At 40.1% G+C, this 18,550-nt stretch overlaps 1 protein-coding gene across 1 annotated transcript in view; it reads left to right on the top strand.

Annotated features, from left to right (window-relative positions):
• Positions 1 to 18,550, top strand: part of NPAS3 (neuronal PAS domain protein 3) — an 854,048-nt gene that overhangs the window by 416,763 nt on the left and 418,735 nt on the right. The window contains exon 4 of the mRNA XM_037050253.1: positions 5,307 to 5,389. Within this exon, the coding sequence (XP_036906148.1) occupies positions 5,307 to 5,389 (83 nt within the window). The remainder of the gene's footprint in view (positions 1 to 5,306; positions 5,390 to 18,550) is intronic.

Here is an 18,550-nt window from a genome sequence, read left to right as displayed (position 1 = left end):
TGTGTGTTGCATCAAAGAATTTTTGAATCAGCATAAGACTTCTTAGAGTTTTAATTATTTTATTGGATTAAATACCTCTCTGTCTAAATTGGTAATACAATGTGTCAATGATTTCTGTAATATGGGTTATGAAGACGTATTTTTTTATTTTTAAAACTCTAAATATGAATCTTAAACCCGATGTGTACTCTGCTGAACACAGAAGGTTTTCTTTTTTGTATTTATTGTGAATCGGGGATTCAAATGCCTTAGGAACAGTGTTCATCCCTATTTCTCTTCTCTGCGCATCAGTTACCTTCTACTTTAACTGGTAAAAAAACAATGCTGCTGAAAGTACATTGAAAAAGTATTGTAGTTCTTCGCCCTCAGATATTTACACGAGGCACTGAGTGGAGACCACATGCTGTGCCTGCAACACCAGAGTTGCGGTGACACAGCTGCTGCATTGGTCAAACTGGTACCTAGCACTGAGTTTTCCAGGGTCTCGTCTCCAGCCCAAGTGGAAATGGCCCCAGCGTCTGAGGCACACACTAACAATGACTCTAGTGTTGAAAGGATGCGAATGCTGATGGGAGGCAGTAAGCAGAGCTGTGAGGACAAGTTTCAGAATGAAGATTCAGTCCCATAGTAAATGAAAACATAAATTTTATTTTACATGGAGACACAAACACACACACACACACACACACACACACACACACACCTGCCTCATAAACTTCTAAGACTCCTGGGGAAACCCTTCGTAGCTTCCTTTGCCCTACAGTGAGGGAGGCTAATTGAGATTCTTCTAGGGAAACCCCTTTCTTTCCTTCAGTAGCCATGGAAAGACTCATTAAGCCGCCTATTCTCCACTCTTTCCCACCCCTGACTTTGCCTAGCCCAGGCGCTAAAGCCCAGGAGTGATGTCCAAGGTTCCATTAGTTGTGTTTCCTTCCCCTGAGCTTGTGTGGGAACAGAGCCTTGCCCCCAGGCTGACAGATTCAGAGGGTAGCCATCCTGGCCTGCAGCTTGCTACATGGATAATATTTGAAATAATATCTACAGAACTTTAAGGGGATTTTTACCTATGCTGACACATAGTTCATCCATGGAAGGGTGCGAATGAGAAAATTTCTCTGAAATGGTCATCCCTATCTGCCAATGGCTACTTTTTTTCTGATAAAATAATCAGTTGGGAACCTTCACAATATCATACTCATCTTCACTTTTAAGTATCTTTTTCAAGTGACCCCTTAAATAACAAGCCCTTTTCTCTCTCCCTCCCTCCCTGTGGTTACTTCCCCACTGGGAACTGTGCTGGTGAGGAGCTGGGGCAGCTCCACCTTCTCTGGAAATGGGAGTGGGGGGTCCTGAAGGAAAAGGGCAATGCAGGACCCAAGGCAAGTATGGCTCCTGACTTTCCCCCCTTTCATTATGTGTGTCCACTGAGCTGTCCTGTTTCTGTTTGTGATGGGTTCCTCGGTGGCAAGCTGACCTTTCGGCTGAATAGGTCAAGCTCCCACTGAGCACTAATCCTCAGCCTTTCTGGCCTTTGTACCTCCCCAAAGGTGACAAGCGCTGGTTAGGAACATGACTGGGGCTGCGGGGTGTATTTGTCAGAGGAGGGAATGTCTTTTACTGGGTGAATTAATTCTCAAAGTCTGCTTCACAGGGTTGTGCAGAAGAGTCTAGGTGCCTTCTTCACTATGCATGAGAGTCTAGATGAGAGCATTTTTGCCAGAGTTGTTAAAGGACAAAAGTCGTTTTTCATGCACTTGTTTTAGATTGTGGTTTCCCTCTATACCTTCTACTTTTGCACGGAGAAAGGCGGCGTGTACAGTCCTAGTGATTCATCCTATCATTTTAATTGTCTGAGAGAGTCAGCATTTCTTCAGTCGGTGTTTAAGAACCCTTCTCCCTATGTATCTCTCCTATTTAAAATCTTTGAAAACTCTAGGTATTTTAACTATTGCAAAACATGAGATAATAGGGTCATGGTATTTGTTGAAAAGTGTATGCTGGGTCTAGGTTTATTTTGAATTGCTTAAAATTTTCATTCGGACTGTTTTTTTAAATTTCATAATAAAAAACAGTAACTAGCTATTTTAAATATCAAATAGGTACTCAGTAAATGCTGACTTGAGTTTGGAGTTGAGTTACTGTATTACCATGTTTGTTTTTTTCAACACTCTGTGGAAACTGTTCACATCTCACTCTCAGTGAGTAGGGACATAATCTTCACAGAAAAGCAATGACATGTTCCCTTTATTTAGCAATGCACCACGTATGTTCGTTTTGTTTAATTTAGTTAGTGTTCTTTAAATTTCAAAAAGTATATTTTAATTGGACAAAGAAATAAATGAGGTATATCGTTGGATCAGATGAAACAGTGACCTATTCAACAGTAATAAGTGTGCATTTTGTCCAAAGGGCGTTAGAAACGGCCAACTTCCAGACTCCCAAGGCCTGAGCAAGCTTCATGGGCAATGTTCCACTTTTCTGAGGATGAGGGGTCTGTTGAGGAAAACGCATCTTTAGTTTTGGTTTATCCATTAATGATACTGTATAAACACACTAGGATCAACCCAGAGAAACAAAGTAACTGGATTGCACTGTTCCTGAGTTATCAGATTATTGTGTCAAACTCAAAACGCCAAGTGTGGCAGGAGAAAGAGTGAAGGCAGGAAGTACACTTCTAACATCTAGTCAGTTCCCGGTAATGCCAGAGTCAGGGCTGGTCTTCCATCAGGGACATAATGGACTCCTGTTTAACGTATTTATGTTGGTTGTAAAATTAGGAACTGTCATTATATCCCCACATCACCTGCATGAGTACAAAACATATAAATTATGACAAATTCCAGTGCCATAAAAATGCCATGGAGTAGAATAGCAGGAAGCCACTTATGAGACACCTTCATATTCAGCTAGCATGTACCGGGATGCACACTCAGACTTCTAGAGGATTTGAAGGACAAAGAGGAATAATTGTTCAGGTAGGACCCATGGATGTGACACCTCATGAAGAAAGACATTGGGATCCCCAGGTTGACTAATAAGTTTTCTTACATAAAATCTCTAAGTATTTATGCACTGGCAGCATTTACTTAGAGGACCACCTGATTCCAAAATGAGGAAAAGGAAAGAAAAGAATGGCCATCAGTGGCTGAGTGTGGATGACCCCTGCAGCACCCCACGGAGGTCAACGGTGCTTCTAGAAGTCAGTTGAGCTGCCTTCTGTCATTGCTGGGACATGCCTCCCGAACATGCCTTCAAGCAAATAAGCACACTCTTTGAATCGCCTGTAATGTTCTAGGTTCTCCTATGGGGAGGTGACTGTGGTTCTCCTGGCCTCCTTTTAATCCAGGTCTTTGTAGAAAAGCCTGTGTTCTCTAAAATTAGTCAGTTTTCTTGTGTGAGGTGCAGTGGTTCATTTTGAACATTGTCATCACTAGTCCGAAAATGCCCCAAATTATGAACCATGTTAATATGGAGCTTTGTGGATTTCAATTACTGCCTCCAAAATGGAGTGAGACTTTTGAAGTTTTTCAACTCCCCCTTCTTCTCACCCCCCCCAACAATCTTGAAAAAAAAAAAGACTGCAGATTTTATTCATGTGGGATCATTCGCACCAAGCTACCATAATGTGCAATTAACACTCTAGAAACTGAAAACAGTATTCAGCAAGACAGCTGCATTATCAAAAATGCCAAAGGAGTTCTGAAGGGAGTAATGTGCATGTTAGAATAGGAAATTAATCAGAAACACACACACAGAGTGGTACTTTCTTAAATATATATGAATATTAAAATTTTAAAAATCTTGTGTCTATACTTATAAAAAAGATTAATCTTAGGACAGAAAACTGATTTTTCTGTTTTAAGATGATTAGTTGTGTGTTTTCCTTCTGAAATGAATGAGGAAGTTGAAATAGAGATCTCTAAAATCCCTGCCAGCTGGAATATTCTTTGATAATAATCACTCTTCAATTATATTTTATAAATTTTGCCATTGAAACAAAATGCCCCCGTTATTTCCCCTTGCCAGTAATAATGATACTTAACACTCATGCAATTTTCAAAGTGCCTTTCAGACACTGCAGAGACTAACTCGCAATTGCAGGGGTAAACTGCCTACTTTTGCACAGCACAATAACCCCAAGTACATTTATATTATAATCCCTACTAAGCTACGGATCCAACTGACTGACTTAGTAACTGAAACGGAGCAGAATTATCCCAGCAGCACGATGCTGAAATTTCCTTGTCAACTGCTGGAAGTGTTTTTTAGACAAAAGTGGGGGTTTGTGTCTAGGTTTGAGGGAGCAGAGGTTTGTAATAAAATTTTCAAGAAAAGCAGGAAGATATGGGGGATTTGCTTGTTGGAAATACAGAAAAGATCGAAATTTTTCCACAAGTTACTGGAAATCAAACAGAATTTTATGTTTGAAAACTTAGAAAGTGGGGAGATACCCAGAACAGAACTAAAATCAAATCGTGACCCCATACAAAAAAAATGTGTATAGAGAAGACCCTTAATTGTGGGTCCCACTAATATCATACATTAAGCTCACTTTTGTTAAAGGTGGGGGGCTCCCACAGTGCCCGGGGGTGTGCCAGGAAGAGTAGGGCCGACTCTGTGCGCAGGGAAAGGCGGATTCAGATAAGGAAACAGTCCCGACCTGGCGAGGTCCACCTGGGCTTCTCAGCCATCCCCGAGGAAGAGTGACATGCGAATGTTCAGTAAACACAAAACTCCAGCCATCCCGAGACACTGAACACTCGTGTAAACGGTCATTAATGAGAATCTCTTCTCCAGCATATTGTGCTTATTCAATTATGAAAAAGTTATTGCATTAGAACACTAAAAAATTCTCATTTGCTGTTTTCTAGTTTAGAGAATAGGAATGTAGGTTTTATTTTAGGGAGGGGAACAGTATGTTTATACTTAAAAAATACCTAAATTTTAAGAAAAATAGTATACTAATTTATTTTAAAGGAATGTGAACATTTATGTTTTGGCTCCAGTGTAGGAACAAAAATCCAAAATGATTTCTTTTTAAGGTCTGGGTGTGATTTTTAATGGCTGTAGAAGTTATTATCTAAGCAGAAATTGCAACCTAGGCTTTGCTTGCTGTAACTCTGAACCGAAGTAACGCTGCGCTGTGTGTCTTTGAGATGTTCACGTAGTAACTAGCTGGTGTTGCAATTAAAGAGAAATTAAGCTGAAGGTGTGAATCAGAGCTTCAACTTAATTTTTTTTCTTTTTTTCTTCCTTTCTGTTTCTTTTTCTGTTTTTTTTTCCCTTTTCTTTTCTTTTTCTCTAAGTTATAGGTGCACAACGAAGGAGAAGCCCCAGTGCACTGGCCATTGAAGTATTTGAAGCACATTTGGGAAGTCACATTTTGCAGGTACCTTTAAAAGAAAAAGAAGCTTGATTACATTTTACTGAGAAAAGTCGATATGTTTAGCCTTTTATTTGTTATTTGTATTTCAGCTATGTGTATGGCTATTGTTACTTCATCTTGGAATTCTGAAATTCTTATGAGTCCATTTTTTTTCTTTTTAGAAAGCCATCCCTTGAGAGAATATTAATGAGGAAGGGAGGGCAAGTATTATTTGTAATAATTGAGATGAATTGCACTATTCAGTCGTTGCTCAATGTATAGTAGCTGGCTGTTCCCAGAACGACAGTGTATGTGCCGCATCTGTAAGTGGTATGTGTGTGTCTCTGGAGCTATATATTGTTTTAGAAAGAGCAAATTTTGTGTAAGTAATGTGACATTTTTGTGTGTGCTGCCAAATTTCAGTTGTTCTTTGCTTGAGTTTGCATTTGTAAGTGCTTCCAATCTTAATGTTTGTCTCTCCCCCAAATCACAAACTTTCTCAGGATGAAATTTTCAAGTATATGTTAAGTGAAAGGAGACAAATAATAATAATTTAATTTTGCCAGTCAATTTCATGACAGATAACTGTGAGGGTGACTAGGATGGACCTGCAGTTACTCGTCTGAGAGCAGTTTCATGCCAAACTTAGCATCTCACTTACTCAAAATATCCTTCCCAGAGACTTAGCCATCAGTTCAGCGCATCCGTGAGTGATCGATTGACATTGTTTCTGCTTCCCAAGTACATTTTGCCATAGCCAAAGCTTTCTTTATTATGTAAGATACTTTTTAAACATAGAATTAAAGTACAGACATGTTTGGGATATTTAGGCAGCTTATTCAGAAAAAAATGTTTATGGTCGTTTTTATTTTCGGTTAGAAAAAATAAAGGTAAACTCTAGATTCCTGTTCATTCAACATTAAAAAAATGACTTCTACATCATTTTTTTCTAAGTCAAGGTTCAAAAAGTGACTTCTAGCTAGCCAAAAGTATTGCTGAATTTAGTGTGTGATTCCTGAAAGTAGGTGCTGTAGAGAATCTTCATCATCAGATTCTCCATGGTCGAATGCCACTCATTCTCCCATGTGGTCCCTTGGCTGGTGCCACCAGCCTCACCTGAGACTCTTGTTCAGGGGACACAGTCCTGCCTCTCCCTGAACCCACCAAATCCGCATCTTCAGGGCAAAGTCTAGTAATTTGTCATTTTTAACAACTGTTTGAGAAAATGTGATGTTTTGTCAGGTGTGAGATGTCACAAATGAAGACCCTAAAAAGGCCTACCTTGTCTATTTTTGTTTATGCTGATGTTTCTCCTGTCTCCACTAATATTTGTTAAGATACCAGGTGACCAATGTTCCTTGGAGATGTTATTCAATCGTGCATATAACATTTTGAATAACCTTTGCAGTAGATTAGTTTCAGGGATATAGAAAGGATTTTGCTTTCTAGGTCTTCAAATTTTTATTTCCTTCTTTCCTGTATGCCCTTTGTTCAGAATTTCCCTTATAAGTATTGCAGGAGCCATGCCATGTGACATCTATATCTACACCTATCTTACCTATTTCTGTATCTGTAAGTCTAGTTAGATTCTAATGTGATTCAGGATGACTCATTTGTATTCTGAACCAATCAGTGCATTCATTGACTTGGTCATTGAAAGAAATGGTTCAAAGAGTAGCCCCAGAGTATTTTCCTCTGAGTTCTTTCTAGAAATCTTGAGTCCAAAGTCCTCAAGGGAGGGTGACTTAGGAGCTGCAAGAATTTAAAACAAAACATGAGTTGAACTACACATAGGCTTACGGTAAGCATGTATTATACAACGGTTGTCCAAATGCCAGTTCAAGGTTGGGCTTCACTGAGGAGAGAGCAGAGCAGCTGGCACGAGGCTGCTGAGCTCGTCTGCTCTTTCGGGTGGTCACACACCTGGCTTTGACCAGCCATTTTAAGGGAAACATAGACAACCCATATTACCCGAAGCGAAATGACCAGATTGCTGCGTGAACTGGAAATCCCGTTACGTGAGGAGTGGCAAAGGGCTTGGTGAAGTTTAGTTTGGAAAACGCTTGTCTTAAAAGGGACGCTGATGTCTTCCCTTCATATTTGAAGGCCTCATGTGGGAAAATAAATAGAAACGTATATTCTGTGTGGCTTCAGAATGTGGAAAATTGAAAAGGAAAAACAAGCTTCCAAATAGCGCTGTCCATGTTTAGAATGTGTTCGAAGCCTTTGAATTTAAGGCTCGATAGGGATGCCCCCGCAACAGTGAGGCATCCAACCGTGGTTGTGCTGGATGATCTTAGAATAATCGTGGAAACCAGATCTTCTCGTCATTGGACTCTGACACCACTGGCTATGGGGTGGAAGAGCTGCGTGTACTCCTTTAAGTGGAATTAAAGGAGGAGTGGAATTATGGGCAGGAGGGGGTCGGGAAGTAGTGGTAACAAGAAGGCCCTCTCGCAGCGGACTAGTAAGTTATCTTTCCTCCTTGCGTGGGGCCTGCTGAGCCCATAGACCCAGGTCTGAACCTGATCTGCAATATCTCAGTGGTCCGAAAGGATAATAGGATTTTCACATTTCCCTTCAGGAGGGTCCGTGGTTGAATCTGATTGAATCCAGTGGATTGGGATGAATTCTTTCTTTCTTCTGCTATCCTTCCTTCACTTGCAAATATCCTAAAAACCGATGTGGGCAACATGGTTTCTAACCTCACAGCTTATTATAGTTATCAAAAAAAAATCAAATACTGGGTAAGAACACAGAATTCACTGTAATAGGCACACGGCTGCTGTCCTTAACTAGCTTGGGATCGTTTGGGCAGAGAGGCACCAGTAGGCCTCATCAAGTGAGAGGCATCTCACAAAGGGGCGAGGCTCTGGGTCTGCCACAAAGTGTCCAAGAAGACTTCTCAGAGCTGTTGATAGATAAATAGAAGCTTATTAGGCAAAGTGAGTTGGAGAATATGTGTATGTTTTTTATCCTTACCCAGGACATGCTTGTGGCTTTTAGGGAGAGGGGAAGGGAGGTAGAGAGCGTGGGAGAGAAACATCAGCGTGACAAAGAGACTTTGATAGGTTGCTTCCGATATGCACCCTGACCAGGTATGTGTCCTGACTGGGAATTGAACCCACAACCTTTTGGTTTATAGGAAAACACTCCAACCTACTGAGCCACACCCACCAGGATGAAAATTGAAGAATATTCTAATCAAAGTGTCCAAGAAAAGGCATGGGGCAAGTTATACTAGGTCTTTTTGGAGACTGTTAAGATGTTCAGTTTGATGGCTGCCCCCCATGCACAGGAGAGCACAGAAGGCAGAGAGATGGAGAAGCTACATGAGCCGTATTGTGGCAGCCCCAGCGAACCAACCCAGGATGCTGTAACCAGTGAGGAGCCCATGAAGGAGGTTTTTGTATAAGAAATAAGTATTTGATTTGTTTCCAGAGTTATTACCTAAATGTAGTATCTAGCAAGTCTTTTGAGTTGCTAGAGGCTAATGTAGAGACAGACCATTTAGGAAATTATCATAATATTCCCAGACTCTGTACGATAGAGAATATCTTCTCCATCATAGAGTCTCTATGAATGGAGAGACAGGTGTGGAACTGAGATTGAATTATTAGAAATGAAAGTCTAGAGGGTCACAGGAATTAATAATGATCATAGGTTTTTCTAGATTAGTAGCCAGCTGTCTATACCTGAGAGGCAGGCGAATGACATATTCCCTTAAATAGCGAAGTTGATAAGAGGTAAGCGATTGGAAACCTAAGTCTGATTCTCTAGAACAAGATCAAGTCCAGGGCTGAAAACAGGACCAGGGATTACTAATCACTAGCATATAGATGACTGAGAATTCACGTCAAGCAATGAGTTGCAGACCCATGGAAATGATGTGGAGCAATAAGAGAAGAGGGTTGAGGAGAGGCAACCCCTGTGTGTATCATGTATGTGTGTTCAAATTATTTTTTATTTAAATTTATTCAGGTGATATTAGTTAATAAAAGTACATAGGTTTCAACGGTAAATTTGCATTTCTAATGCAAATACCTAGTGAGGGGTATGCGTGTGTGTCCATGTTTGTGGGTGGGTTTGTTTCAATTAGGAAGACCCTAATTGGGGTTGATTTTGGTTTATATTTATTGAATTTTTAGTCTGTATGATGTTCCATGTATTAAGTTCTCTCCACGTATTAAGATCACTCACTTATTGTGCATATTACTGAATACCTGTTAGTTAGGTGTTATGATTGTGTACCTCTTAAAACTGGGTAAACTGAGACAGAAAATTTCAATAACTAACTCAAGCTCACAAGGCTAGTTAAGTGAGAATTTGAATGTGGGATGCTTACCATTAGATTATAATAACGTCCCACAAATGATAGGGACAGTCTTAAAGACAATAATAATAAAAAGAAGAGAATTTCTATTTGGAGTGAACAGGATAGGGAGTTGATGGCGTCTGGAAGGTAGAGTAGGGGTCAGTTCTGAATCCCAGGGTGGGGCTCAGGAAATGCCTATGACTTCCTGTACCAGGTGCCAAGCGTTCCTGCTACCTGTGTCCCCCATGATGTTTCATGGGGGAAGAGCACGTCAAGGACCCCTTGGTGTAGAGAGGTGGGGGTGGGACTTGAAGATGGACTCCTTAATTTTTGGTGCTCATTCTGTGACTGCATTATGTTATTGCAGTGTACATCTTATTAGCTATATATTTTCTTGGGAAAATTTAGAAAGTTTACAGGATCCTCTAAAATTGGCTTCCTTCCTACTGAGAGGGGGAAAATAAACTTAATGGTGATTCTACTAATATACAATCAGCTGTTGCAAAGTTATCTTCCAATTTAGTGATCCAATACCAGTGTATGAAGGCAAGGCCACTCCCCAGGTTGTGTACCATGCAGTGCAAGGGCCACCATTCTCCTCATGCACATGGAAACTTTACTGCTGACCGTGACCCTTCTTGTAGCCCCGGTGAACCAGGAGCTGTTTCATTCATGAATTTCACAACAGGGGCAGCTTCTGCAAGAGAGTTTAGGAGCTTGTAAAACTGTGAAGTATATGCATGGGGTCTGAGTCAAGGTATTTTAGTTCACTTTATTCTCTTTATTTAATTTAATTTATTTTTTATTGTTGTTCAGGTACAATTGTCTCCATTTTCACCCCACCACACCCCCTCACCCCACCCACCTCCACCTCCCACCCTCGACCCTACCCCCTTTGGCTTTGTCCATGTGTCCTTTATAAATGTTCCTTGATGGCCCTTCTCCTATTATCCCCTATTATCCCTCTCCCCCTCCTCTCTGGTTACTGTCAGTTTGTTCTTCATTTTAGTGTCTCTGTTTGTATTTTGCTTGCCTGTTTATTCCTTTGACTTTATTAATCAGATGAGGAGCAGGGGGTAAGGGATCAAGATGGGCCATTGTTTTTTTGTGAAAAATTAAGACAAAATTCAAGAACTTTGGGTCATTATGTGAGATCTTTCCCAAATACAGTACATGTGACTAAACACTAATTTGGTTCCTGCTTTGAAAGCTCTTTTAAGGAATTACTGTTCCTACTTCATGATACCCTCGATATGAAAAAAGAGGGTATTCATTTTGACTTTCCCAGTTTGGAGACCAGATAGAATGTTCATATTTTACCTTCTCAAAGTTAATGAAATACAAAAGGGTAACTAATATCTTTGTAACTCACAAAATTAACTAGTGGAGTGACTTTGCCTAAGGTGCAGATTTATGAATGGAGTGCTTTAATTATTTGCTTGCCCTCAGCAGAAGGGTTTGAGTTTTTTTTCACACTGTAAATAATACTTACGAGTATAATTGTTATATAAAATGTCAGTATTGTTTTTGCATGCTCCACGGTAATGCCGCTTTACTCACCTCACAGGCGTTAAAACAAAGCAATCAAATCAACCCTTATATGTGAAGATTTTTAGAGTTAACATTTGTATTCTTGTGGGTGCATGGTGGTGAACTGCAGGTAGATATTATATATGTTACATTTCTGACACAGTGTAATGCGGATCATTACTGATAGCTATTCGTCGTTATAAAGTAGCGAAGGAGGGGTTTTATCCATAACTAGGTTTGGGTATTAAAATAAATGAAATGTTGTGAGTCAGAGAATATATATGTAATAAATGCCCCCATGTTTATAAATAAATGGTATAAATGTAATTATTTAATCTAAATCTTGATATTCTATAGGAAATGCCCTAAAGAGAGAGAACAACAGAAGTCTGGTATTCATGGTTTAGTTTCGAGCTTGCCTATCTTGTGTGAACCCCCTCGTAATTACATAACTGAGCCCACATTATTTCTAGGTGTTGAGGAATTTTTCATATTGCTTTTAGAACATTCAAACCCTAAACAGAGAAAGACTACTGTGGGCAGACCCTTTAAGGAAGATCAAGAGAAAATTGCCAAGAACCTTCCAAGATTATAACACCTTTGCTTCCCTGACTGCAGGTGGATTAGAAAAGGCTGGACAGAATGGTTACAGGACAGCCTGTCTTCCCCAGCGAAACTAGGGAACTAAGTGTTTTGCAAGGATCATTTACTAGTAGAACAACCCTCTTGTAGAATACATAGGTATGGTCATCACCTTAGCAGAACAGTTTAAAAAATGTATGGGTTTTTTTTTTAATGGTGGAGAAGAAAGGAACTCATGTAGCTATTTTTTTTCTACTTGGTATACAGAATTGTACAATATTTGTGTGGGTTGAATGAAAGACAACATAGATCTTAATGAAATGTCTGTTTTCAGTCATGTGGTTTTTTGTTCCCTTAATGCCTTCCACAAATAGAATAACTTAGCCCTGGCCTGTGTGGTTCAGTTGGTTGGAGCATTGTCCAGTAACTGAAAGGTTGTGGGTGAGATCCCCAGTACAGGTGTGTGTGATCACCGGTCCAGGCTTATATGGGAGGCAACCAATTGATGCCTTTTTTTCTCCCTTCCTCTCTAAGAGCAATGGAAAAAAATGTCCTTAGGTGAGGTAAATAAATAAATATATAAATCTAGCCAGCATAGGTTTAAAAGAGGACGTTAACAGATCAGATTTAGAAAAAATTAGATCAAGATTTACATTTAAATTTCTCTGTTTTTGTTTTTAGTTTCATTTTGCAGTTTAGTTAAGGGTATATATACAATGGAATCATGACAAGTTGGTTTATATTCTCTTTTGGTCGTGAAGCATTTAAATGTTTGTGGTTGATGGAAGAAAATGTATGTTGCTATTGTTCAAGTAGTTATAGTTGCAGTATTGCTGAGACGCAGTCAATTGTAGAAGACTAAGAAGATTCTACAGAGAAAGTAGTTTGGATGTGTAGGTCAGGGCCTTATAACTGCATTGGGGTGTGAAATAGAGAATGCCAAGTCTATTATCAGCTTCGTCTTTAATCTCATTCTGTGAGAGAAAACAAAAAGTGAACTAGTACAATTCAAACATCTAGAAAAAGAAAACTGAACAATACCTAAAATAGCTCAAAAGCTAATATAAAAATATAAATTATGCTGCCTAACCAAGTCAATGTTTCATTTTGCATTTGATCATAATGTTATCAAAAAGACCTCTTGCATGAGATAGTAGTTTCTATTTTATTGATGAATTGGAACTTTCCCTTATTTATTGTTGCATTGGAACTTACAAGTATAAAAGAAAGTACCGTCTCTGGGAAAGCTGCTTGTTCTTAGTCTTGATGGCCCTTGTTGGCAGAGTGGTATCTTGCTGGACATTAGTGCTAGAATAAAGTAACTCCATATGAGAGGTATTTTTAGCTGTGAAAGAAAGGTGAGTTAAAAGTAAGTGAGAGGTGAGTGACCCTGTAGTTTCCCTCTGATCCAGAATGGTAAGAAAATGTAAAACTAAATATAGAAAAAGAGAAAGTTAGTGAATATATTTGCATATGCAAATTAGCTTAATTGATACTGCTTGCCTCTACAGGGATTTTTCATTACAAACTGGAGTGCTACATTGTTCAGCTCATATTGAGTAATTTAGTAACTAATGAGACCAGTTTGCACTAATTTGCATATGATAAATGAGCTTAATTGCAGTAAATAACTTGGAGGCATAATTACTTAATTTTCCTGTGTTGCACGGCTTTTAAGTTCACGTATGAACAACTCAAGATAATTTTGCATATTTAAATTAGTTGCTTTTAAATTTTCTGGAACAAAAAAAGGAACACACCTTATCAATTGAGCTGTAAGACAATCAGAAGTAAGTCTTACAGTATTTTTATTTAAAAAGAGAGGAAAGAAAAGGAAAGCAGACATTTCTTGAGTCTGTTCTCATCCCTGACATTCTTACTTCAAATAGGGTATCAGCATTAATATTTAGAAAAGTGTCTTTTAACGTGGAAAGTTAACACACAACTTTCATCAGGAACTGGCCTGGGTGTAAACTGAAATAAATATGTATGTGAATGAGTCACGACTTTTGAATGGGGATTATGAAGGAGATGTGATGTGTCCCCTATGCACCTTGGTGCGCTAACGTTGGAGGACCCGCTCGCCTCCCAGCTGCGGTGTTCATGTTGTGGAAGCCACTGGGCTTTGATGAAGCCGCATCACTCTGGCGCTATCATGTATCTTCTGTCTAGATTAAGGCTTCGTACCTAGGAATTTGGTTTCATTGGAGAATCTCAGTGTAGTTTGCAGGAATGATATCACTGGCCTTCGCGTTCACTCAAGAATGTATGTTTTATTGAAACCTCCATTCTCAGAACTGAAACCTGACACACACACACAGGTAGATGGTTATTTCATGGGACTGTGTTGCCTTAGTTTGAGGGGGAAAGTATAATTACTTAAAATTAACTTAAGTCATAAAAATCATATTTATGATTGTGAGAAAGTAGTTAATGGTTGTGAAAGTTTAAAATCTGTCGTTTAAAAACTCATTGCTGTTTTAACTCATTATATATGAAAAATGGAAGGGGACATTAGAGTTATTCATTTGCCACCGACTAGAAAAATAACTGCTGAAGCTTTTCCCTGAAAAGCTCAAGTCCCATTCATGCAGTATAAACTTGTTATACCCTTCATGGGCCAGAATAGGCGCTTAATAGAAGTATATCCCAAGTACAAAATTTGAGCCCTGCATTTAATAGGTGCTAAAAAAACTACCTGGTGAATAAGTGAATGAGCAAATAAACCCCTACCAAACAAAGTCATATTTAACTCCACAACCAGGGCCTCACCTCACCCTTGTGTTCCCAGCCCTGCTTTTATTCATGTTCTCTAGCTGCGGAGCAGGGTAGGACAGACTCTGTCAGTGCATGGATCGTGGCATTCAGCCAATGTGAGTTCACATCCCCATTTGTTTACACATGAGTTGTGTAGGCCTAGAATGGTTTCTCACTCTCTGCAAGCCTCATTTTCTTCACCTTTAAAATGTAGAAAACAAGTAGAAATTTTCTGACTGGCGTGGTATGAGGCTTCAGAGAGACAGTGTATTAAAAGTGCTTAGTGCAGAACCTGGCATGTAGAATGTGTTTGATAAATGTCTGCTAGTATTTATTTCACTCTGTATATTGGATAGTCCAGAATAGTGCCGATGTTTTGAAGAAAAATGTTAATGCTTATCAGGAGCATTACCAATACAGGGATACAGGAGCATAATCAATAAAGTCCTCTCAGATGAAGAACAAGATAAGGAATTTTCATTGAACACAACATAAATTATCTGTTTGCCTAAGTGGTATTTATATTTGGTACTATACACTAGTGCACAGTAAAAATTTAAAATTTGGCCCTGACTGGTGTAGCTCAGTGGATTGAGCGTGGATCTGTGAACCACACGATCGTGGTTCGATTCCCAGTCAGGGCACATGCCTGGGTTGCAGGCCAGTTCCCAACAGGGGGCGCATGAGAGGCAACCTTATATTGATATTTCTCTCCCTTTCTCCTTCCCTTCCCCTCTAAAGATAAATAAATAAAATCTTTAAAATTTGGTAGTAGGAATGTATGTTTAACTTGAGAATGAATATCCTTTCTCAAAACAACCAAAGGCAATGTCAGAATAATCTCATCAGCAACCAAACACAACTGGAAAAATAGAGTGTGTAGAAGCTCCAGAATCAACATGTTCTTTACACCAAAAGGTTGCTATGACATTGCTCTTCTCAGCATACTGTAGGGTCCCTTCAATCTGCTTAGAAAAGTGGGACTAAACAGCCAATTGGAAATCCAGAAGAGCTGGAAGGTAGAAGATGGGATTATCTATTGCTATAAACCATGCTGAGGCGGCCATTAAAGCGCAGGTACAACTCACCTGTCACACCAGGAAGGGCAGAAGGAAGAACTTTCCAGAGGGGTTTTCATGGTGGTATGTGTATCTGTGTGGCAGGTGCAAATCTTGGGTTTTCGGGTACCTTGCTGACTTTGATGGGCTGAGTAAACCTAGGTCCTTGTTCACAAAGGAGGAATGTGGGGGGTGTGGGAAGGGGAATGGGCTTGAGGGATCTGTTCTTGTGGAGGAAATCTGTGGGTTTGGGCTGCCTGGCTGGAAATAGTGCTAACAGTAAGGAAGGACTTTCTAGTCACAAAATTATTTCCTTTAATGAGGATTTAGGAAAATGAGACAGTAAATCTAAAAATACTAAGCTTCAGTAAATATTTCTGAATGTCTGATTTGCGTCAGGAACTAGAGAAAGTACTGAGCTACAGAAGGGAGTCGTGGTGTGGCCTCTGGGTGTTCTCACTCTGAGTGAAGAAGACCAATAACCAGACAGACCAGCACAGTTCAGTGTAATGTAAGACCAGTGGGCTTTGGGATCAGTTATACCTGNAAATGAGACAGTAAATCTAAAAATACTAAGCTTCAGTAAATATTTCTGAATGTCTGATTTGCGTCAGGAACTAGAGAAAGTACTGAGCTACAGAAGGGAGTCGTGGTGTGGCCTCTGGGTGTTCTCACTCTGAGTGAAGAAGACCAATAACCAGACAGACCAGCACAGTTCAGTGTAACATAAGACCAGTGGGCTTTGGGATCAGTTATACCTGGATTTGAATTGCTGGTCATAGTCATGCAGACTTGGGCAATTCATTTCAACTCTCTAAGCCTCAGCTTCCTAAACTCCACGTGGAGGAGGGAGCAGTTCTTGCCAGTGGAGTGCTGTGAAAGTTAGAGGGATGCCGCACACAGTGAGGTCTCCACAAAAGTTGGCTGTGAGAGGCTGGCTGCCCCTCACAAGCAATGGGAGAGAACCAGGTCAGCCAGCTTGGGGTTAGTGGACCAGTACTTCCTGTGGCTACAAATTAAAAATTGCACAGTGCACCTCCTTCATGCCCCCAACGCACTCCCCTTTGTGTCTCCTGTGCATGTGGGTCTCTGGGGGAGAACTTGAGGGTCCTCTCCTTACTAGGAAATATGCATCCTCTCAGTGTGGACACATACAACAGAGATGGGGAGAGGGGGAAAGCAATGATATCCTTGTGGTTTTGCAGCTTTTGTTTGGGGCCTGCTGATAGGAAGATTGTTTGCAAGGTGTGGGAAGAGAGCTTTAATTCCTTCTTAGGAACTAAGGCTGGCTGAATTATTTGGAGATTAAGGTGGAACTGAAAGATAATTATGCTTTCAATTTTAAAAGAGGATGGAGGTCTCAGAAAATCCTGGGGTTATGTGTCAAAGCCGAACATGAATAATATGCTGATGGATGTGGATCTGTGCAAATCCGGGCCACGTGTCAGTGTTTTGTTTTGTTTTTGACCTTAAGAATAGTCGGTGGTACTATGAAGGGGCACCCAAAAACCCTGGAATTTATTCATAAAAAATTGTGTCTTTGTTCTACATGTTTGAACTTCACTCACCTTCAAAGCACTCTCCGTGTGATGCAGTACCCCTGTTGAGACATTTTTCCCCTTGCTCAAAGCAGTTTTTGAAACTGTTGATTTTGTTGCCGTTTAATGCTTCTGCGTGTTTTGTTTCACCCCTTCCACATCAGCAAAATGTTTCCCTTTAAAGACTTTTTTCATCTGGGAAAACAAAAAACCTCACTTGGGGTGAGGCTGGGTGAATAGGGAGGGAGAGGCACGGGGTCATGCTGTTTTTTAGTAAAAAACTGCTGAACACTCAGCACAGTGTGGGCAGATGTGCTCATAAATCATCCTTCATAAAATGGGCAAAGGCATTGACAGTCTTCCAAAAAAAATCACCAAAGCAGAACACAGCCTCTCATAATAACACCAGCTGGTACACTGATACAGATGGGTTCCTACAACACGCACCTAGTGAGGGAAGCCTGTACCACAAGGGGCCCACCCTCCAGATAATTCTGTTCTTTTTGTCCCCCTTGTAAACATTAGATGCTTGTTACTGGTATCCCCTAGGAATGACACGGAATAGAGTGATACCAGCTGATTATCATTTATCATGGACCCAACACTCAGTCAGGGTTGCTTTTTCATTTGAGTTGCCAGAACTTCATAAGCTTTTTGGACTCTAGGAGAATTTAGGTTTGAGGAAAGATTGGAGGTGGGGACTGGTGGGTAGTGTGTCTTGTGTCCCATGCTAGCTGATCACGGGTACCCATGAGCATCCTGGAACAGCATTAGTCGGAAACTCACTTGGGGAAAGTCTGACTGAGAAGAATCAAATCAAAATTAGTTTAAGATATTAAAAAAATCTCTTACTACAGTAAGAGCTAAATTGAACACATAATTGAACAATTATTATAGGATAATGTCACATCTGTAGTCTATTTCACTAGCTCTTTAAAGACAGATTATTATTGAAGAATCTTCAGTAAGTAGATGTCCCTCTTTGTGTATGTATGTATGTATGTGCACAAGTGTGTGCACACACGTGTGGTCACATCCCTCTTTCTTAACTCTCCAGTGTGAAAAAACAAAGGAAGAAAATGTTGAAAGATATAGACAAGCAAAACGAGGAAAGGAAAAATCAAGTATTTCTCACCATCAAAGATTCTGATTCTCTTTTTACATTTGGCATATAAATCAACCAAAATGCAATCGTGCCCATTGTCTCATGAAAGCAGTTATAGGAGGAAGAGTTGACTTTAAGGGAGAAATTACATTGCACATCATTGCTGAAATACATGCCATGGTTTCGTTCTTCCAAGCCTGATCTGGTCATGCCGTCCCCATTAAGACCACAGTGAGCAAGACCTTCAGGCCCCAGTAGTAAGGAGGCACTGGGCGGGGGGGGGGGGGGGGGGGGGGGGGG

This window comes from Sturnira hondurensis, unplaced genomic scaffold, assembly GCF_014824575.4.
Source record: "Sturnira hondurensis isolate 20B ecotype Veracruz unplaced genomic scaffold, ASM1482457v3 Scaffold0006655, whole genome shotgun sequence".
Classification (NCBI taxonomy): domain Eukaryota; kingdom Metazoa; phylum Chordata; class Mammalia; order Chiroptera; family Phyllostomidae; genus Sturnira; species Sturnira hondurensis.
The sequence above is the reverse complement of the archived record's forward strand: the minus strand, read 5'-3'. Positions and strand labels throughout refer to the sequence as shown.